This window comes from Festucalex cinctus, chromosome 18, assembly GCF_051991245.1.
Source record: "Festucalex cinctus isolate MCC-2025b chromosome 18, RoL_Fcin_1.0, whole genome shotgun sequence".
Taxonomy (NCBI): domain Eukaryota; kingdom Metazoa; phylum Chordata; class Actinopteri; order Syngnathiformes; family Syngnathidae; genus Festucalex; species Festucalex cinctus.
In genome coordinates, this window is record NC_135428.1 from 13013596 (window position 1) to 13035904 (window position 22309).

The 22309-nt window shown below is 38.9% G+C and overlaps 1 protein-coding gene across 2 annotated transcripts; it reads left to right on the forward strand.

Annotated features, from left to right (window-relative positions):
• Nucleotides 1–2994: 2994 nt before the first annotated feature.
• Nucleotides 2995–20172, forward strand: trim37 (tripartite motif containing 37). Of its 2 annotated transcripts, XM_077505185.1 has the most exons (25): nt 2998–3201; nt 3602–3679; nt 3754–3855; nt 4372–4412; nt 4504–4620; nt 5775–5862; nt 5937–6059; nt 6138–6261; nt 7114–7181; nt 7395–7519; nt 9083–9133; nt 9223–9304; nt 9393–9469; nt 9540–9719; nt 10833–10947; nt 11688–11858; nt 11931–12064; nt 12268–12350; nt 13547–13759; nt 14853–15128; nt 15219–15347; nt 16117–16255; nt 16365–16471; nt 17877–17999; nt 19437–20172. In XM_077505185.1, exons 2-25 carry the CDS (start codon nt 3659–3661, stop codon nt 19469–19471), a joined length of 2724 nt encoding a protein of 907 aa, XP_077361311.1. In that variant the 5' UTR covers nt 2998–3201; nt 3602–3658; the 3' UTR covers nt 19472–20172. The 2 variants fall into 2 exon arrangements, with proteins under 2 accessions (XP_077361310.1, XP_077361311.1); XM_077505184.1 differs by having other exon boundaries at nt 2995–3201; nt 11688–12064.
• Nucleotides 20173–22309: the final 2137 nt, after the last annotated feature.

The window sequence follows — 22309 nt, forward strand, 5'->3', positions numbered from 1 at the left end:
GACTTGTATATGAATGGATTCCACTTACTCGCCATTGGGAGGAAGCCACCGGCGGCCATCTTATGTTGCCACTCACAAAGCCAGTCATGTTATGTTCTTCCTCCACGACGAAAATAAAGTGGAACTAACTGCGAGATCTTGACAAATTGATAGTAAGTGCGCAACGATGCCTTTCCTGTCAAGAGTCATTTTAGATCAAATAAATGACAAAAAAATAAAAAATCTGTCTGGAGCCTTTCAAGATTGTTATGAAGGAAACTGTGTTATTGTTAGCATAATATTTGTTGTTATTGTTAGCATTGTTAGGTTTTTTTTGTTTGTTTGTTATTTTGTTGGGTTTTTTTTAAGGTAAAAATATTTTTGAGAACTAATTTGCAAACATGAGTCACTTGGATCCAAGAGATTAGAGCTGCACCAGAACACATTATGCAGCATCCAATGATTTGACATTAGTTTTCGTCTACCTTGTGTTTGTTTTTGTAATTTTTCATACTTTGTTTTTCATACATTTTTAGACCTTTTAGTCAATTTCTGCCATTATTGGCAATTTTATAGACATATAATAATTTTCTGCCTCCTTTTTGACATTTATTGGCTTATTTTAGGACATTTTTTTCTGTCTTTTTTGCTAGCAATTTTCTGACATTTTTGGCAATTTTGCAGACATTTTATGGTAATTTTCGTGAGTTCTTTTGTTGTTGTAACTTTTTTTCTCAATGTTTTTTTCTACCTTATATATATATATATATATATATATATATATATATATATTCTCTGACTTTTGGCAATTCCAAAAATATTTTATGGTAATTTTCTGCAATTTGTTTTTGGACATTTTAGGTTACTTTTTGAACATTTTTCTTTTATTCAATTCTCTGACATATTTTTTTTTCTGGCATTTCATGGACACGTTTTATTTTATTTATTTTATTTATTTATTTTTTTTAAACGTTTTCATCTTTTTCTGACAACTAAAAAAAATGGATTCTGACATTTTTTGTATTTAATTATTCATTTTTAATCTAAAGCATTAATTCATTTGCAGAATATTTTATCTAGCCATAAAAATAAATATGCAAAGATTTTATTTTTTTTTAAATAGAACTCCAAAGGGAGCCACAGGAGAGGGATTAAAGAGCCACATGTGGCTGGCTCCATTGCCGCATGTTGTAGACCCCCGTCATAGTGTCTTTATTCCCTAGTAGTGGTAAGCGAAAACAAATGACTGAATGAAAAGTGTGCCATCTAATGTGAGCACGGTGTCTGAAAGGTTTGCTCAAGCCACGATGGCGTATTCGTCAAGTAACATTGAAGTGAATTTAAATTGTCTCCGATGATTTTTGAACTTATTGAACTTATTACCAATCCGTTCTCCAATGGACAGTCAGTAGAGGGCGCAGTAGCACATTTTGTCCACAAGATGGAGCCACGCGGGATTGAAGCCAATATTTGACCTTTTGCCATTGACTATCTTTGGGATTTAAAAAAAATGACAAATGGAACCATTTTTTTTACATTTATTTGTATTTGAGCCAATCTGAAATGCAATTCAAGTTAATTATTTAAAAAAAAAAAAAAAACAACTCCGTTTGGAGAACGAGGCAGCAAGGGCAGCCAGCCAGAAGTGACGTCACGTGATCGTGCGTAAACGTTCATCAACGTTTCCGCATTTATTTCGTTTTGATTCTTTTCTTTCTCCCTCTCACACTGTTAGTGACTAAAATATATATATGGTTAAATAACAACAGCACCAAAAATCAAATGAATGTCCCGTTTGCCAAGGCTAAACAGCAGGGGGCAGCATTTCGCTCTTCTCGGTTTTGCCGACAGTGGCGTTTGCTGATGTTTCAGGACTTTTTTTTTTTTTTTTTCCTCCACCTGAAGACAAATCACATCGTCACACACTGGGCTTTCAGGCAACTCAAATAATTAGTGTTGTTCCGATACCGTTTTTTGGCCTCCGATACAGATTCCGATGCCCAGCTTTGCAGTATCGGCCGATGCTGATACCATACCGATACCTAAGGGCTTTTTTTTCCCTCAACATGAAAAAGCTGTCCTGCCATTGGTTCAGAGCATTGAAGGGCCAATAGGATATCTTAGATCGCCATGCAGTGAACATTTCACATATCAGTGAATGTCGTGCACGAGCAAGAACAAAATGCTGCATCCAAAGTCCTATATTAGTGTTGGAATTAATAGTATCAGCATATTACCTGTTAGTACTCACCGATACCGATACCACTGTTTTAATGCAGTGTTTTAATCGGCCTCTGCCGATACCAGTATCGGTATCGGAACAACACTACAAATATGTATTTATTTATTTATTTATTTATTTATTTATTTTTAATTAAGCAAACAGTGGCGATAGACTATGGATATATTTCTAAGACCAAAAGTAGGATGTCTAAACTTCAACAAAAATTGATATTGTTATTGAATAATTAATAATAATAATAATAATAATAAGAAGAAGAAGAAGAAGAAGAAGAAGAAGAAGAAGAAGAATTGAAGGCCACAACTTAATGCAGTTCATCAAAAATAATTCAATAACATTTTAAAAAAGAAGTTTTAAAATATTTAAAATAATCAATAAAGTAATCACAATTATGGTTCAGAAAGTGGATGGATGGATGTTGTTCATCATAAAAAGCATTTTAAAATGACTATGAATGATTCAATGACGCCTGCAGAGGGAGACAAACGCCGGTTAGAAAAGAAGGCTGATGCAGCTCTGCCTTGGCTTGTGGGAGCGACGTGCGACCCCTTTTGGCAGCGCTGTGACGATCAAGTCACATGACCCGTGGGGCACGCAAACGTGTCTTTAATTCACTGCGTTCGAACATAACAAACGTTTTCGTTCAAGTTGAACAGTTTAACATTGTGGTGAGCTCATTACTACTACAAGATAGTGGCAACGTCATTGTCAGCTACGCAACGAGCATCAACGAAGGGAAAATAAACTGAGCTCTGATTGGACATTATTAAAGAAGGCGGGGTTTACAGACACCTCTTGTTCCTTCCCTGCCATGGTCTCTTCCGTTTGGGGATTGAACCGCCGCAGCTTGTTGTCCGTCTTCGCCGAGTCTCCGTCTCATGAGCAACATTTTGGGAAGGTTTGGACGTCGGACGACGCCTGGCGTTTCGCTGAAACAACACAATGTAGCTTGGCCGCTCTCCCGGCCGTCGTTTCATAAGGTGAGACTTAGCGACGTCGACGTCTTTGGTCGGTGGTCGACATCAGCTAGCTGCTAGCACCTGGAGGAAGCTAGCTACCCTGTCATTTATTATTTATCCAACTCCAAAGCTCTCACGTTTCATCCGTTGTGAAGAAACACGAACGAATATGTTAGAACAATCGTGGGAGCAGTTTACCTACAAATGTTGGACTTTTATATAGATCTGGCATTTGACAATATGCTGTTAAACGTTTACCCTCTCACCGGCCACAACATTAGGACCACCCGATAACTCGACCAAATGTCCTGTTTTTGAATAATCAAAAAATAATTGACTGATTAAACTACTATTACAGCATTTTATAGTTGCAGCCCTAGTATAAGTGAATATTTGTCTCACTGTCTCGCTTCATTTCTAGGTTACGGCGACTTTTTCGTTCCTGGCCGTCATAAACAACTGACTCAAACTGGCGGAAATGGACGAACAAAGTGTGGAGGTTTGTGTGAGGCTGCTAAATTCAGACCCGTCACGTTTCTAATGTTGACACTTCTTGTTGTTTTCTGGACGCAGAGCATTGCTGAGGTGTTCCGCTGCTTCATCTGCATGGAGAAGCTGAGGGATGCTCGCCTCTGCCCGCACTGCTCCAAACTCTGCTGCTTCAGCTGCATACGAGTACGTGGACATGCTTTGAATTTCATTCATAGCTTGTAACTTGATTTAATCAAATATATCAGTTTTCCCTACTGGAATGCTATAAAGTCATTCCAGCGCTTCTGTGTGACAAGCAAGCTTCGGATACACCGCTTGGCAACACAAAGTGAAGAAGAAATCGGTTGAAGAGACCACTTGGACCAAAAAGACCAAAAAGTTTGTTTGCTCATAAGTAAAGAGAGGTCGATGGCATTAGAAGGAGTTCCCAGACTCAGCAGCATCTCTAATCTGAAAATGTAAATAAATAAATGGTTCCTGGAAATAACCCCAGTTAGAAATGTATCTCTTATCGGCCACTCAAGTTATTTTTATATATATTAAAAAAAAAAAAAAAAAAAAAGGCCGAAATGTGTACAAATTCTGAATATTGGTGCAGGTCATTAATTGGCCTGTTTGATAATTGGTCCTACTCGTAAGTCAAGGTATGATTTTTGTGTGTTGTGATGATGCCATTAACGTGGAACTGTCTGTTGACAGCGCTGGCTGACGGAGCAGAGATCTCAGTGTCCGCATTGCCGGTAAGAACTCCAAAGTTGACTTTTACCAGGAGAAACTGGCCTCCAAAGTCAAACTACCATTCCAGATTTCAGATTGCTTGCGTGCATGCAGGGCCCCCCTCCAGCTGAGGGAGCTGGTGAACTGCCGCTGGGCCGAGGAAGTGACGCAGCAGCTGGACACGCTGCAGCTGTGCAGCCTCACCAAGCACGAGGACAACAACAAAGACAAGTCAGCTCCTCGTCTTCTTCATCGTGTGTTTTTAGCACCGTACACTAGTTTCTCAAAAGCTACCTTTTTAGGTCTTGGTAAATAAATAACTACAAGTAGTGTCTCTAGGTGGCAAGTAATTACCTTTACAGCAGGGGTGTCTAAACATACTAAAACATTGAAGGAAGCAAGGGCCACTTTGATTTTTTTTTTTTTGTTGAAAAAAAATCAGTCAATCAAACAATTCCATTTTTTTTTTTTTATACATTAGTGTTGTTGTTGTTTTTTCTGCTACTGAAAAGCTTTCTGTAAAGGCATATCATTTTTGCTGTGGTCGAGACCCTGTAAACCACCAGAAAATATCAGCCCCTGCAATGAACAGCAGCTGGAACCCATCTCTATGTTCAGGACCAAAACAGGAGCAGGCTGTCATAAACTGACCATTTTTAAAGCACTTACTTAGCAGTCATTCATGTGATAGTTTCACAATTTAGACCTTGACACAGAGCAGAAAGTGGAGGAAACCATTTTTCCCTTTAAAGATGTATATCTTTTTATCTTTGCGTATTTACAAAAGGTGTACATTATCTCAAATTTATCACTAGCAGATGTCATTTTTAGTATATTCCACATGCTGCTTAAAAATGGACGGTGGCCGCAAATGGTCCCCAAGCCGTATTTTGAACATCTGCTTTACAATGATGAGTAGACATCTGTAACACAGAACTGAGTTCTGTACAAATATATTTTATGTACTGTTATTCCAATAATGTTTTTTGGTCCGCCTATTCCGAAACCCAGCTTTTGCAGTATCGGCCGATACCATACCGATACCTTAGTTAGATAAGTTGTTTTTTTTCCGCAACATGAAAAAGCTGTCCTGCCATTGGTTTGGAGCATGTCACATATCAGTGAATGTCGTACACAAGCAAGACACAAGATGCTGCATCCAAAATCCTATATTAGCGTTGGAATTAATGGTATCGGCATTTTACTTGTGAGTAGTCACCAATACCGATACCACTGTTTTAATGCAGTATTGGCGCCTCTGCCGATACTGGTACTGGTATCGGAACAACACTAATTTTATGTCATGATATTTGTATAACATGGTCCCTTTTTTTTTTTTTTTTTTTTTTTTTTTAAATAACATTTCTGACGTATCATCCCTGCAGATGTGAGAACCACCACGAAAAGCTGAGCGTCTTCTGTTGGACATGCAAGAAATGCATCTGCCATCAGTGCGCCCTGTGGGGCGGCATGGTAACCGAATCCCGGTGATACGAAAGCACCACTCGTGTGGATTGCGTTGTGAATCGTGCGTTCGGTTTGCGCAGCACGGCGGCCACACCTTCAAGCCACTGGTGGAGATCTACGAGCAGCACGTGAGCAAGGTGAAGGAGGAGGTGGCCAAGCTGCGGCGACGCCTCTTGGAGCTCATCAGCCTGGTGCAGGAAGTGGTGAGCGTGGCGCTGGTTCCTCAATAAGATGCTGCAGACACACGTTAGATGGCCGCTGAAGTGTTGCCGTCGTGTCAGGAAAAGAACGTGGAGGCGGTGCGGGGAGCCAAGGACGAGCGGGTCCGTGAGATCCGTAACGCGGTGGAGATGATGATCGCTCGTCTGGATAACCAGCTGAAGAATAAACTCATCACGCTTATGGGTAGGCTGCTTCACTTCGTTGCTTGCAACTTCTAGTCACATCCGCTAGGTTTAAATGCTACTTTTGTATGGGGACATGATTTTGCACATCAGTTTGTTTCCGTCAAGTATTTTTGACGCAGCCCAAACGTTGCAAACCGAACCAAAAACAAACTGATGTGCAAAAATCAGTCCCGCCTCTTCCGTGGCATATACCCAATTAGCTCAAAGCTTAGTTTGTTGCATTCTATTAGCTCACCAATAGATGGCGCTACATTCTACACACTGTCTTTGAAGTAACAAGCAATACAACAAAACTTAAGTTGAGGGTTAAAGTGACTTGTAAACATCCGATTTGACTATTGAAAAATGAAATATTCACTTTAATGTCTCAGCTTTTATCTGACAATGTAAACATTTCAAAAAGATTTTTAAAAAATGGATTAGGGTCCTTCATATTTTAAATTGTAACAATTGAATCTCTGGCAGCTTCTCTGTAAAAAAAAAAAAGAAAAAAGATTTGAAACAAACTTTGTAATACTGTTATCCCTGATGTATAATTCAATACGAAATATTAAGTATCACTTTAAATGTACATGGCAGAGAAATGAAGTAAAGGCATTAACATGGAATTGAATTGAACTCTTGCATATCCAGACTCAACGACACAAGTGAGAATTTCCGTACTCTGCAGCTGTTGTGTATATATTTATATTTGCAAAATGAAATATTCATCCAGACTACATGTACTCAGACCTGCACACAAACTCGCATGCACGCACACTCCGTCAGCAAGCCTTCATCTGAGCCTTCCGTGTTTATGTGCAAGTGCTCTGAAAATAGAAACACTCTCCTCTTCCGCTTCCGTCATTAGGCCAGAAGACGTCCTTGACGCAGGAGACGGAGCTGCTGGAGTCGATCTTGCAGGAGGTGGAGCATCAGGTTGGAGCCTTTCTTGCCTTCCATTCTCTTACTGCCACTCGTTTAGTGAGCTTTCTAACTGTTGTAATCGGCAAAACGGCAACATCCAAATACTATGAATAATCTGTAAAAAGACCAGACGCATGCATTGGAAACAAATTCCCGAAAGTGTTCAAAATTGGCAACGATCCAAGGGGATTTGTGGGAATTGACATGCGTGCGTTTGTGTCCCAGCTCCACTCGTGCAGTAAGAGCGAGCTGATCTCCAAGAGTCCAGAGATCCTGCTCATGTTCCAGCAAGTCCACAGGAAACCCATGCAGTCGTTCGTCACCACGCCGGTGCCACCCGACTTCACCAGGTACCTGACGTGCGACACACAAAGCCACTGGAGCGTTTATTCCATCTACATCCTTCGTATCAAGATGCTTCAGGATGGTAGCAAAGCACTACTTTTGTCCAAATGAAGCAGCCAAAATTCACTTTAATATAGTTCCTTGGCACCACTGCCAGATGGGGCTTGTGCACAAAATCAGGAAAAAAGGTAATTTTTTTCAGCAAATATTGGAGGACAAAAGAATCTAAAATTCACTCATGCAGAACTGTGAATCACTCTACTAGTAGCACATACTGTAGTTGTCAACTGGTGCATCGTTTTGTCTCACTAGTAACATGTAGCTGACATACTAGTGAAGAACAAGAGCAGACAACATGGACCTTAAACTGGATATCAAATAAATGCTCAAATGGCTTTTGATATTCTAGCTGTGCACAAAATATACATATATACAAAATATATATATATATATATATATATATATATATATATAAACTAGGGGTGTGAATTGCCTAGTACCTGACGATTCGATTCGTATCACGATTCACAGGTCACGATTCGATTCGATACCGATTAATCCCGATACGAATGGTCACGATTCGATACCGATTAATCCCGATACGAATTTATAGGTCGATTGTTGCGATTTTTTTCCATTCAAATTTAGAAAATACTATCAGTAAATTTGTACATGTACACATGTACACTGTAAGATTTGTATGAATATATGTATCTAAAACTTGAGGCTTATAACCGTGAGCCACTGTACACAAACAGTTTGCAATCTGTTTCACATTTGAACAGCATTAAAATAAAAATATTAAGGCTTAATGTGCCGTTCATATAACATTCTTCCATGCTCAAGGTGTGAATCCTAAAAAAAAAAAAAAAAAAAATCGATTCTGCCGATTATTGAATCGATTCGAGAATCGCGCGATGTAGTATCGCGATATATCGCCGAATCGATTTTTTTTAACACCCCTAATATAAACATAAGAGGAGGTTGTAATGTTCAGGGATGTAATGATATCCAATCATAAAGATACGATATCACGATGTGAAGGTCATGATATGATAATTAGCACAATATTGTGGGGAGGTTGAAGATGGAAAAAAAAAAAAAAAGTCACAATATTGTAAAAAACTGAGCTCAGACTTAAAAAAAAAACAAAATTGTGCTTTTGTACATAACAGCAAAGCAGATAAAAGCAGCCTGCAATTTCTTATGACACTTAAGGCACTTACTTGCTCATGCACATATGCATTGCGTTCCTCCACAAATTAACTTGCTTCACAAGCATATTATGTTCCTCTTCATCTGACCATTAGCATGTATTTAAACAGAAGGGCCAAAACATGCCTTGTAAAAATTAAACTGCACTAAAAAACTAGCCACCAGAGGGTGCTAGAATTGCACACAAGGAAGTCAACCTAACTTTATTAACAGATGTTCCGCTTTTAATATCGTGACATGACGACAACGATATTGTGGCAGTTTTAATATTGCGATATCACGATATTGCCGTTATTGTTGCATCATCCCTAGTAATGTTATGGTTGTGAACGTTTCAATTTTTGTGTTTTCAGTGAGCTGGTTCCCGCATATGACTCCAGCCCATTTGTTTTGATCAACTTCAGGTATGCGCTGGCATTTTTCGTAAAGGCACATCATGTTGATCCAGTTCTCGTATTGGATGGCATGAAATTGTGCATGTTTGTGTTGGCAGCACCCTAAGGCAGCGGGCCGACCCGGTCTACAGCCCTCCTCTGCGGATATCAGGACTCTGTTGGAGGCTCAAAGTCTACCCGGTGAGTTCCCCTGCCAACATTTGTTGACATGAAAAGACACTCTTTTTACCAATGCATCAAATTCACATTGAGTGATTTTCTTTTTCAGGATGGCAACGGTGTGGTTCGTGGAAACTACCTGTCTGTCTTCTTGGAGTTGTCTGCCGGACTCCCTGAGACCTCAAAGTAGGCCTCAACGCTCTGTCATGGTCGCCTCTCTCGCTCTCCGCGTGATGCAGGTCTTGGTTGTGCCTAGGTACGAGTACCGCGTGGAGATGGTCCACCAACCCTCCAGCGACCCAAGCAAGAACATCATCCGCGAGTTTGCCTCAGACTTTGAGGTGGGCGAGTGCTGGGGCTACAACCGCTTCTTCAGGCTGGACCTCCTGGCCAGCGAGGGCTACCTCAACATGCAAACAGACTCGCTGGTGCTCCGGTATGCTTACGTTAGCGGTTAGCATGGGTTGGCATTTTTTGGTATTTTTAGGTTTTGAATTATTATTATTATTATTATTATTATTATTATTATTATTATTCATTTCGCTTTTTTTTTAAAACTGAGTTTGAATTAGTTTTTAGAGCAGATCTCTAGTTTTTAGTAGTTTTAATTATTTCATAAATGCTTTTTTAGTTTTAATTTTTATTAGTTTTAGTATTAGCTTTACTGTTAGCTTAGTAGTAGGAGAAAAATCTACCCTATTGAGAGAAAATATAATTTTTTATAATACTTTTAACACTCCAACATTCTTGTAAGTTGTTGAAGTTGATTGGGAAACTGACACTTAAATCAAACGAGAAGTAAACATTGTAAACACCGAAATGTTCACCCAAACCATATGATCACGAAAATCTGCTAGCTTAATGTTAGCTAGGAATGCACGATATCGGTGGCCGATAATTATCAGCAATTATCGACCAATTTGACATCATACAGATGAACCAGATAAAAAAAATCTGCCGATAATAATCGACATGCCACGTTGGTCCATCTGTTGTGGTTGGGAAGCACCCTCGCCAACCCCCCACCCCCTCCTATGGTAGTGTCGCATATTTGTGACATAATGCGTGCGAGCTCGTGTTAATTGAAGATGCAGCATGGCGACATGGCAATCGTTAGTGTGGGCTTTCTTGACTGTGTTTCCGCAAAATGTTACCCTCGCAGTTTTTTTGTTGTTGCATTTTTCAAACTGTTTTGTTTTGGCAAACTCACAATGAGTTACCGGTTGTCTTTGAAGCAGAAATGTCAATACAATTCAGATTCATGCTGCTTTCCATAATGTTTCAATGTATTTGTACATGTTAGACTTATAGTAGGACTTGAAAATATATTTGTATTCAAGTTTATTTTGCAAACAATTATCGGCTTACTTATCGGTTATTATTGGGTTTATTCTTTGTGCTCTGTAGAAAGGACGATCTGGAATTTAGCTGGGGGTGCACAAGGCTAAATTCGGACTCATCTGTTTACTGCAAAAAAAAACAACAGGGAAAACAATGCTGAGCTGTGGTGCGAGATCCGTAACCGGTTTGTTTGATTTGTGGCGCTCAGGTTCCAGGTGCGATCGCCCACTTTCTTCCAGAAGTGCAGAGAGCAGTGCTGGTACATCAGCCAGCTGGAAACGGCTCAGAGTGGCTTCATCCAGCAGATCAACAACCTCCAAGAGGTGAGAGAGTGTTTGTAAATGTGAGTGGGGGGGGGGGTTAAGGAAGGAAGGAAGTAAATGTGAGTTTCTGAGAGAGTTCCTGTGAGTGAGAGTAGGAGCAAGATCAAATATGAGGGGGAAAAAAAAACAAGTACTTGTGAGTGTAACTTCATCTCATCACCGATTTAAATTGGCTGATTATGGTGCTTAAAACGTCCAAATTGAATGTTTTTTTTTGTTGTAATTTTCAAACTCAAAGTATTGTTCGAAAACAATGACATTCAATGTATTTTCCATGAAAAATGGGGAGACGTGGGGGTAAAAATCCCTTAGAAGAATGTTAAAATATTAAAAGAATATTAAAAAAAAAAAAAGCAACCACAAACCTGCGAGAGCAGAACAAAATATGCAAGGGTCTAATGTAGTTGGAATTTGTAATATCGCCATTCACCACTAGATGGCAGACATGTCTTACATTGGGTCTTATATTGCCTTTTACTGCGAAATGAGTAGTAGGTGTATTTTTTTTTCTCTGATTTGTGATAATATGCAGGACAAACATCAAACCTCTATAATATTAAAAAAAATGTAATGAGTTATTTTTGTGAAGAAATCTGTAAAGTGAGTTCTTAATGTTGGTTTCTTATTGGACAATTGTGCACCTTCATTAAATGTAAAAATCTGTATTGGCCTCCAAAATGGATCGCTCAGACGTTAGAATGAAGCTTTCTTGTTGTCATCTCGCACGTGTGATTTCTCAGAGGCTGGCCATCGAACTGGTCCGCCACCGCTCGTTGCGCAGCTCCTCACCGCCCGACCTGAGGCTGGAGGCCGGGAGCGCAGCTTCCGAACGGAACCCTCGCGCCGTCAAAAGCGACGGTGACATTCACGCCGCGCTGAGAGACGCCAAAAAGGCCACAGACGACTCCACCGTGAGGACCATTGGCCACGTTGAGCGCCTGTGTCACCTGGAAAGTGTGCTGAGACATGCCGGTGTCCTTAAGGAGCTGTCCGACGGCGACCTGGAGGTGGACTGTCTCACCGAGGAGGAGGTGAACCCGCTGGACGGCAGCAGCACCTCGGGGAGCTCCACGGCCACCAGCAACACCGAAGAGAACGACATTGATGAGGAAACCATGTGAGTGGCCTTCACTTCACCGAATAAAAGGTTTATCATTGCCGATACAAGATGGTGGCAAAATAGTACTTTCATCAGATGAAACTCCCAAATTCACTTAAGCATGCCTCCTTAGCAACCATGGAGAACCAAAACTGCCCAAACTGGGGGCGTATCAAATCGCTTGTTCATTATCATTTCGTTTCGTGTTCATGCTCGTTCAGGTCAGGCGATAACAACGTGGACTTCATTGGGAGCCTGGACACCGAGGAGGGCGAGCTTCCCGACGATTTGGATGGCGCCTCGGGTACAGTGCGTGCGTGCGTGCGTGCGTGCGTGCGTGCGTGCGTGCGTGCGTGCGTTTGATCCCCTGGTAGACGGTGACTCACAAACTCTCCCGTCTCACAGTGACGTCTCTTATCGTCTTGTTTTTGTGAGTCAAAGAAAAGTCGTCATGTTGGTAACATTTTTAGCACTGCCTGGCAGGGACAAAGGTGACCGCTCGCTCTCCCCCCTGGTTTTCCTTCACTCGTCAGCTGACTTGTGTTGGCGTTAAAGACGTGAAGAGGATGAGTCACTGTTGCTGGACACTGAGCTCATCCAGAAACACGTGGCTACAAGTACAAGAAGCACATAAAAAAAATGATGCCACAGTTTGTGATTTAATATTATAAAGTATATATAATAACAAACAAAACCAGTGGCTTTCATTGAGTAGACCTGAAAAAGGACTTTCCTTTATAGAGGTATTAAAAAAAAACACGTTTATTAAGGGTGTCAAAAACGTGTTGATTTTGAGTTCATTTAAAGTTCCTTTAACACATTATTTTTAATGTGTGATTAATGACCACTCCTTACTTGGAAAGCCTCTACTGGGGGAATTCCAGTCGAAACGCAGCAGAAACGTCCACGTCAAAATTTAGCAGTAATAATAATGCATATATTTGTGGAGACCGAACAAATACACTCAAGTTGTATTTATAAAAAAAAAAAAAAAAAAAAAAAAAAAAAACCATTTTAGAGATTAGAAAGCTCTTAATATGAAAAGAAAAATGCCCTGAGCTGTCACCAATGTCTTACAAATATAATTATGCCATCTAGTGGCAGAAAAAAAAAATATCTCACGTTTTTTTGTTTTTTACAGTACATTACAGCTTTTTAGTTTTAATTAGATTGTACAAATTATTAAATGTATCAGTGACTATAATATGCAGTCATATTTCATTTAACGTTTGTTCCACTTTTGTTCACAAGAGTATGAAAACTTAGAAAAAAAACAAAAAATTATTGTACTTTTTGTTGTACATTTAGAACAGATATAACATTGGCGATTAATTGAGTTAACTTTTAAAGTCATGCAATTAATTACGATTAAAAAATTTAATGTCCTGACACCCCTAATAGTTATAGAATCACCATTCAAAATGTTGGTTTCACCTACAAATGCACGTATTTATGTCTATTATTGTCTGTATTAAAAGAGATGTTCTGCCTGATGTTCAGGTGGCCCCAGCTCAACTATTGGCCGTCCCGGCAGCGGAGGAGGCGGAGCATCTTGTGCCGCGAGCGGCGGCGCTGCCGGAGGCTGCAGCAGCAGCCTGCTGGACATCGACCCCGTCATCCTGATCCAGCTGCTGGATCTGAAGGAGCACAACAACGTGGAGTCCCTGTTGGGTCTTCAGCCTCGTCCGCCGCTGTCTCTCCTTCACTGCCAAGGTGAGGGGATTGGGGAACGCCTCATCACGAGCTCAGAAATTTAAAAACCCTGCCGGTCGAGTGGAAGAACTGTGGCGAGGGTTTTTTATTTTCTGGGCCTGGCCAGATTTGACACCTCTGCGTCTCATGAATCGTCTGATTTTATAATCCAGTCATTTTCCATTCCGTAGTTAAGTAATTGCATTTCCGTTACCTCCCATTTATGAACGATACAGGTTACAAACAGGATCATGGAAGCAATGTTCATAATCAATTTAATCATAATCACATGATCAAATCAGAATCTAATTTGCTCAAATTAAGACCTCGAATGGCATTAGTCTTAAGTATGACGTCCAGTGGAAATGTCAATACAATTGATAGAAAAAACGATGCATTTTTAATTAATTTATTTATTTATTATTAAATAAATATACTCGCATTGTGCAAAGTCACCAATTTACAAACAAATGTGACACCGATGTCCAACATATAACACGAATGCCACCTAGTGGCGTAAAAATGACCTCAATGCAAATGTATGATGCACATGTTTTAACGTTGCTTTTAACTAGTGTTTAGTCTATCTTTTTAACTTCAACTTTATGAATTACATACTATTAAATTGCTTTGTCAATGAACCAAGACACAACCAAACATGTATTTGGAAATCATACTTGTCCATTTTCATGTTAATAAGAGTATAAAAGCTTGGAAAAATTATATTTTGTAATTTTAGAACCGATATAACATGCAATTAATTTGCGATTGCTTGAGAGTTAACTGGAACCCATGCGATTAATTACGATTAAAAACTAATCAATCGACAGCACTAATATATTAACAGTGCGTGTGTGTACAGGCAATACGATGCAAGCATAAAATTAGTTTTGACTTTTTGAGCATTAAGTTAGATTTGCTGATACCGAAACGTGCACGTTGTGTATATAAATATGAAAATTAATAATATTAAAAATTAAAATAATAAATACATGAATTATTATTAATAATAATAATAATAATTGTATTTATTTATCTAAATTTGTGCCTGTATGCACTAAAAGCCATTAACAAGCCATGGCTGTACTGCTGTGCTTGTCCGTGTGGCCTCCAGCCGGTTCGTCATCCAGGAAAGAGCGCGAGCGCCGACCTCAGGTGGTGTGCCGCTCCGCCCCAGACTCAGCGGTCCTCATCCGCCTCAAGGCGCAGATGGCCGAGATGCGTGACAAGATATCCCACATGGCCAGCGACTCCAGGCCGGGCCTGTCGGGGATCTCGGGCGCAGACGAGGGGGCACCCGCGCACCACGCCGACCCGGATCGCAAGCCCTGCGAACTGGCGCTGCTCGGCGGGGCGACCGCAGCAGCTCAGCCCAGGCCGTCTCGTCCCGGTGAGAAGTCCCAAAATCTTTGTCGTGCTTCCTGGGAGACGGGAAGAGTCTCATCGAAGTAACGTTTGGATCATTTGCCGCGTTTTCCAGGACGGAAATGCCTGCCAGCCGTCGTGGAGAGCTGCGATGACGCGCCAGCGGCTCGTCAGAAGAGTCCGGAGCAGATTGAGAAAGACGCCGCTGCGGAGCTCCGCCTGCTTCTCAAAGAGTCCACTGACGGTCTGTAGATTTGGATTTAGATTTATTGATCATGTTTAATGATAGACCGAGGCCGATAACCGATATTTCAAGCCGATACTCATTTGCAATGAAATAGAAGAAAGAAAAAAAAAAAACACTTTCTTTTCAACTATATTGACAGATTTGTTTAAAAAAAATATATATAACAAAAATTGCAGGGATCTTCCAGAGTCATTAGCATGTGTTAAGCTAAATTAAAAAATAATAACAAAAATTAAAACGCAATTAAATACATCCCTGAAGATTTCTACTGTAAATAAAGATTTCTAAAATTTCAACATAATTTCTTGATTTATTTTTTACTAAAAAGTGTAGGAAGTTCCTATTTTTTATAAAGTGGAAATTTAAATAATCCATAAATGAAAAGTTACCTGCATCTCACTGAGTGACAAATACATGTGAATGTAGCTAATTTGGGGTTTTTGTTGGAGTTCGTAAAATGTTTCAAAAGATCTTCGCAGTGAAAAATTGTCTGAATATGTTCCAAATGTGTTTACGACAAATAAAAACTAACTGTGAACATCTTACAATCCCTGATGAAAACCCCAAATTCGCTACTTTCGCAAGTATTCACTGCTCAGTGAGATACCAGCTTTATCGGCCTTAAGATTAAAAAAAAATTACTGATGCAGATATTTGTCAAAATGCCAAATATCGGCACCGAAAATCGGCCCGGCCAATAATCGGTCTATCCCTCATCATGTTATGCATGTGCATCCTTTCTGAAGCAAAATCTTGTGTCCTGCAGGAGGAGCGAAGGTGGCGGACGGTGGTCAGGTTTCAGCAGAGCAGGTTTTGACGGCAACGGGGCCCAGGGACGAAATCTTCTCCTTGGCGGGATCCAGCTACATGGCGGCCGCCAAAAACTGCGGCACCAGGACCCTGGGGTGCGACTTGGTGGCTCCAAATGCAACCACAATTTGTTGAAATTCCATAACTTTTTTTATTTTTTTATTTTTTTTTTCCCCCTCCCCCTTCCCTTGCTGGCTTTCACAGGGCAGCTCTGTTGAACTGTGAATCAGAAAGTTCAGGAAACTCCCATCATTCCTTGCTGGAAGGAACCTCATCAAAGCCGCAGTCCAGTGAAGGCCAGTTTGCCTCGGGTGTGTTTTCTTTGTATTTGTAAAAAATACTCATTACTACTTTCCTAATAGCCATTTTAATAAGGTTTTGGCTGTGTGATACATAAATAGTATTTTTTTTTCTTAACTTCCCCCACAGCCATTTTCACTAAAGCAACCCCCTTCACTCCTGTCTATTTTGCTGGATTTTGTCTGATTTTGCAAGGCCCACACACTATTGTGTTGTATTGCTATAAAAACATGGAATCCAACAAAAGAATGATTAGACATGTATATTTCTATCTGTTTCAGTTTTGCAGCAATTTGCATTACAATATAGCTAAGTTTCATCATTGTTCACAAATCTGTTTAAAACGGTGGGGAAAAGAGCTTTTTTACAACATGGCCATGGTTGCTCTCTTATACTCTGCTGGCCGTTTTTGTAATGACTACAATTACTAGTATTCTCTGCAGTTCAGAGGCTGCATCAAAGCCTTCTGTATGCTCTAGCATAAAAAAAACAACGTATAAATACATCTTTGGGAGCAAATGTGCGTGTTTCCAATGTTACCTCTGTTAGCTTGCATTGTTCGTTTTAACGTGAGCATCCAATGCTCAATTCCGGAGTTTCCAATGTCGCCTTGAACATTAGCTTCACCTTGATTTTTACTTCGATGTTAGCGTTCAACGTAGGGGTGTGAATTGCCTAGTACCTGACGATTCGATTCGTATCACGATTCTCAGGTCACGATTCGATTCGATACCGATTAATCCCGATACGAATTTATAAGTCGATTGTTGCGATTTTTTTTCATTCAAATTTAGAAAATACTAATCAGTAAGCTTGTAGAGTGTAAGATTTATATTAAAATGTATTATTTATTTATCTGAAATTTCAGTCTTATAGAGGTTGTAATCTGTTTCATGTTTGAACAGCATTAAAATAAAATATTAAGGCTTAATGTTCCGTTCATATAACATTCTTCCATGCTCAAGGTGTGAATCCTAAAAAAAAAAAAAAATCGATTCTGCCGATTATTGAATCGATTCGAGAATCGCGCGATGTAGTATCGCGATATATCGCCGAATCGATTTTTTTTTAACACCCCTAGTTCAACGTTAACCTCCAAAGTTATTGGATCTCCCGAACAACGCTATATACGTCTGCACTACTATTATCATGTGTCCGTAATGTATAATAAAGGGCTCTAGGACAGAGCTCTGAGGGACACCAGACACTGTGGATTCATAGGAAATCATGTAAAGCACCTGAAGTCTATTTTTTTTTTTTTTTTTTTTTAAATAAACCCCTCAATCGCTGAACTCCAAATTGTTCATGTCTTAGGACCATGTATGCATTTTAATTTGCTTCATAGTGATAAGTGGTTTGGAAAATGGAGATTTGATTGAATAAGGCCGAGACTCAGAGCACCTCTCTTCTTTGTAGACCCTGCGTCCTCCGTGCTTGTAGCAGCGGCGGCGGGGACGAGCAGCGAGAGCGACACCGAGGATGAGGACGCTCTGCACAGCGCCAACTCTCGCTATGACAACCAGACTCCGCCCTGCACGGGTAACCATGGCAACAAGCCACTGCCAACTTCATTAGTTGGTGTTCCCTCATTTATCGCAAGATCATCTTTCGCGGCCTTGCGGTTTTCTGGACTTTTACAGTTGTGTTGTTTTTTTTTTTTTTTTGTTTGGTCTTTGTGCGGCCCTATCTCCCGAAGCTTCCGTCCGATTGGGGACTTACGGGCATCCTTGGATTTGTCTCAACCGACCTTTCCAACAGTGTCTGTCCCGTTTCATGTACAGCACTTTGTATACAGCATGCTTATTTTAAAGTACTTCATAAATGAAGTTGAGTTGTCTGCTCCACAACATTGCATTCCAGAGATAGAAAATGTTCTGTGCTATATAATAAATAAACATATTTTTAATGGGAAAAAATTACTGTAAATGAAAACAACAAATTATGAATGGAAAAAGCATTCATAATAAAGTAAAAATCATACAAAAATGAAAAGTATATATAATAAATAAAATATATATATACTGTGCTCAACTTTATAAAGCGCTTTAAGAACAGGCGTTGCTATATACAAAGTGCTGTACATAAACATCAGTTTTGCAGTAAACAAGAACAAAGCAAACATTTTGAAGTGCGAATACATTTTTTTTTTTTTTTTTTACAAGTAAATACATTATACATCAGTGAAAAAATAAGAAGTAGTGAATAAAAAGATAAATAAGTAGACTAAACATCAAACTCATCCACACCACAAAACACCAAGAACAAGTCTCATGTTGCGCCAAAATCCAAAGAATACAGATGTGTTTTAAGACGTCTTTTAAAAGAGGATAATGAGGGGGACGGCCTAATATTTAGTGGTAGGTCGTTCCAAAGGGAGGGAGCAGCAACAGCAAAGACTCGATCTCCTCTAAGCCTCCGCTTAGCCCTTGGTACCTCCAATTGAGTCTGGTCTGCTGATCTGAGGCACCGGGCAGGTGTGTAGGGGTACAAGAGCTCGGCGAGATAAGGTGGGGCAAGACCATTGAGAGATAAGTCTTAAAATGGATTCTAAATTTCACGGGCAGCCAGTGAAGAGGTGCCAGGATAGGGGTTATGTGTTCCCTCTTCCGGGCACCAGTAAGGAGACGAGCAGCAGCATTTTGGACAAGCTATAATAAGTAAATAAAAAATATATACTTTCAATGGAAAAAATGAATGTAAATGGAAAAAAAAGAACATGATGAATGAAAAGAATTTATAATAAAGTAAAAATCATACCTTAATGAAAAAAAACATAATAAACAAATAAAAATATACATCCATCCATTTTTGTTTTTTGCTTATTTGTAATGTGGCTACTTCTGCACTGTGTCACATGGAAAATAGAATTACCGGCAATAGTTACTTAATATTAAACTCATCATAAGGCATGACTAGATTTTCTTGAACGAGAAAAAAAAAACTGTATTAATGAACTTTTGTTTTTGTCCCTTCAAGGGGAGTCACTCGGTGAAGACATGACTGACAGGTGATGGACCCGCCCCCACCCCTGGTTCCATCGCTCCACAATTCTTTTAGAGTATTAGTGTGACACCGCCTCTTGTATTCAAACATTTTGAAGGCTTTTTTTTTCCCCTCCATAATCGCTGTTTTACACTAAATTTCATGTTCCACTTAAATGCATATTTTCAGTTAACTTATCAGAGAGACTTCAACATTCCATTCCTTTTTTTTTTTTTTTTTTTTTTTTTTTTTTTTTTTTTTTTTTCAACCCCCCCTGAAGAATTTGAATACAAAGCGTCGCGTCAAATCTGGAAACATCTAACGTTGCATCATCATGCTGAGCTGAACTTTTTGTTGAACGTTCTCATTTTGATGCACTGGAGCTGATGAACATTCAGGCTGCTAGGAAAAAAAAAAAAGAAAAAGTTTTCCGCACTTTACAAGCGTCCATTCCCTTTTGTGCACTGAGTCATATTTCATTTTGGAAGACTTCCTCCCCCCCCCCTCACCAAGCATTTGTTTGGGCCACAACTTGTAGGAAGCGGTACGCATGCACGTCTTGTTCACATTCATTTCAGTCCGGCATTGTTTGGATTTGAGCCAAGGGAAGAACCACCACCATCTTGAATTATTTCTTTTTGTTTGTTGTGAATGTTCCCCCAATGCACTGATCCTTGTTTGAAGTGTCTGACTGATGTTTTTCACGTAATAAAGTTCATGTTTTAGCAAACCTTTGAGTCAGTCAATTATTCACTAACGCTGTGCTTACTGGTTAACAAAGTGGCTTACAAGTGTCCGTGGTTTCGATCCAAACACTCTGCAGTTGTGCAATTTAAAAAAAAAATAATAAGGTTGACGCATCCTTCCATTGTTCAAATTGTCCTTCTGCAATAAAACTCAACTCTTCAATTTCTTCACACGGGCTAGATGTATGGCGTTTAAAAACAAACAAAAACAAAACGACCATGTATAGTAAGGCTTTTTTTTTTCTCTAGCAAAAAAAAAAAGACCATGTATAGTAAGGCTTTTTTTTCTCTAAAAAAAAAAAAAATGACCATGGATAGTAAGGCTTTTTCTTTCTCGAACAAAAAAAAAAAGACCATGTATAGTATGGCGTTTAAAAAAAAAAACAAAAAAAACGACCATGTATAGTATGGTGTGTTTTTTTTTTAAAAACGACCATGTATAGTATGGCGTTTTAAAAAAACAAAACAAAAAAAAATGACCATGTATATTATGGCGTTTAAAAAAAAAAAAAAAAAAAAAAAGACCATGTATAGTAAGGTGTTTTATTAAAAAAAACGACCATGTATACTAAGGCGTTTTGTTTTTTTGTTTTTTGTTAAAGAAAAAAACCCGCCATACTATACATGGTCGTTTGAAAAAACAAAAAAAAGAAAAACGCCTTACTATACATGGTCATTTTTTTTTTGTGAGAGAAAAAAAAAAGCCTTACTATACATGGACTTTTTTTTTTTGTTAGAGAAAAAAAAAAGCCTTACTATACATTGTCATTTTTGTTTTGTTAGAGAAAAAAAAAGCCTTACTATACATGGTCATTTTTTATTTTTTTTTGTTAGAGAAAAGAAAAAAAGCCTGACTATACATGGTCTTTTTTTTTTTTTTGTTAGAGAAAAAAAAAAGCCTTACTATACATGGTCATTTTTTTTTGTTAGAGAAAAAAAAAAGCCTTACTATACATGGTTGTTTAAAAAAAAAAAAAAAAAAAAAAACCGGCATACTATACATGGTCGTTTGAATAAATAAAAAAAAAAGAAGAAAGAAAAACCGCCTTACTAAACATGGTCGTTTTTTTTGTTTTTTTTAAAACGCCATACTATACATGGTCGTTTGAAAAAAACAAAAAACAAAAAAAAAGCCTTACTATACAAGGTCTTTTTTTTTGTTAGAGAAAAAAAAAAGCCTCACTATACATGGTCATTTTTTTTTTTGTTAGAAAAAAAAAAAAACGGCATACTATACATGGTTGTTTGAAGGAAAAAAAAAGAAAAAGTTTTCCGCACTTTACAAGCGTCCATTCCCTTTTGTGCACTGAGTCATATTTCATTTTGGAAGACTTCCTCCCCACCCCCCCCCCTCACCAAGCATTTGTTTGGGCCACAACTTGTAGGAAGCGGTACGCATGCACGTCTTGTTCACATTCATTTCAGTCCGGCATTGTTTGGATTTGAGCCAAGGGAAGAACCACCACCATCTTGAATTATTTCTTTTTGTTTGTTGTGAATGTTCCCCCAATGCACTGATCCTTGTTTGAAGTGTCTGACTGATGTTTTTCACGTAATAAAGTTCATGTTTTAGCAAACCTTTGAGTCAGTCAATTATTCACTAACGCTGTGCTTACTGGTTAACAAAGTGGCTTACAAGTGTCCGTGGTTTCGATCCAAACACTCTGCAGTTGTGCAATTTAAAAAAAAAATAATAAGGTTGACGCATCCTTCCATTGTTCAAATTGTCCTTCTGCAATAAAACTCAACTCTTCAATTTCTTCACACGGGCTAGATGTATGGCGTTTAAAAACAAACAAAAACAAAACGACCATGTATAGTAAGGCTTTTTTTTTTCTCTAGCAAAAAAAAAAAGACCATGTATAGTAAGGCTTTTTTTTCTCTAAAAAAAAAAAAAATGACCATGGATAGTAAGGCTTTTTCTTTCTCGAACAAAAAAAAAAAGACCATGTATAGTATGGTGTGTTTTTTTTAAAAAAACGACCATGTATAGTATGGCGTTTTAAAAAAACAAAACAAAAAAAAATGACCATGTATATTATGGCGTTTAAAAAAAAAAAAAAAAAAAAAAAAAAAAAGACCATGTATAGTAAGGTGTTTTATTAAAAAAAACGACCATGT

Coding starts and splice junctions, on each gene's coding strand:
- trim37 (XM_077505184.1), top strand. CDS start 3,659: ATGGACGAACAAAGTGTGGAG. Junction 9,470..9,539: donor GGACTCCCTGAGACCTCAAA/GTAGGCCTCAAC, acceptor GGTTGTGCCTAG/GTACGAGTACCGCGTGGAGA. Junction 15,348..16,116: donor TCTCAAAGAGTCCACTGACG/GTCTGTAGATTT, acceptor TGTGTCCTGCAG/GAGGAGCGAAGGTGGCGGAC.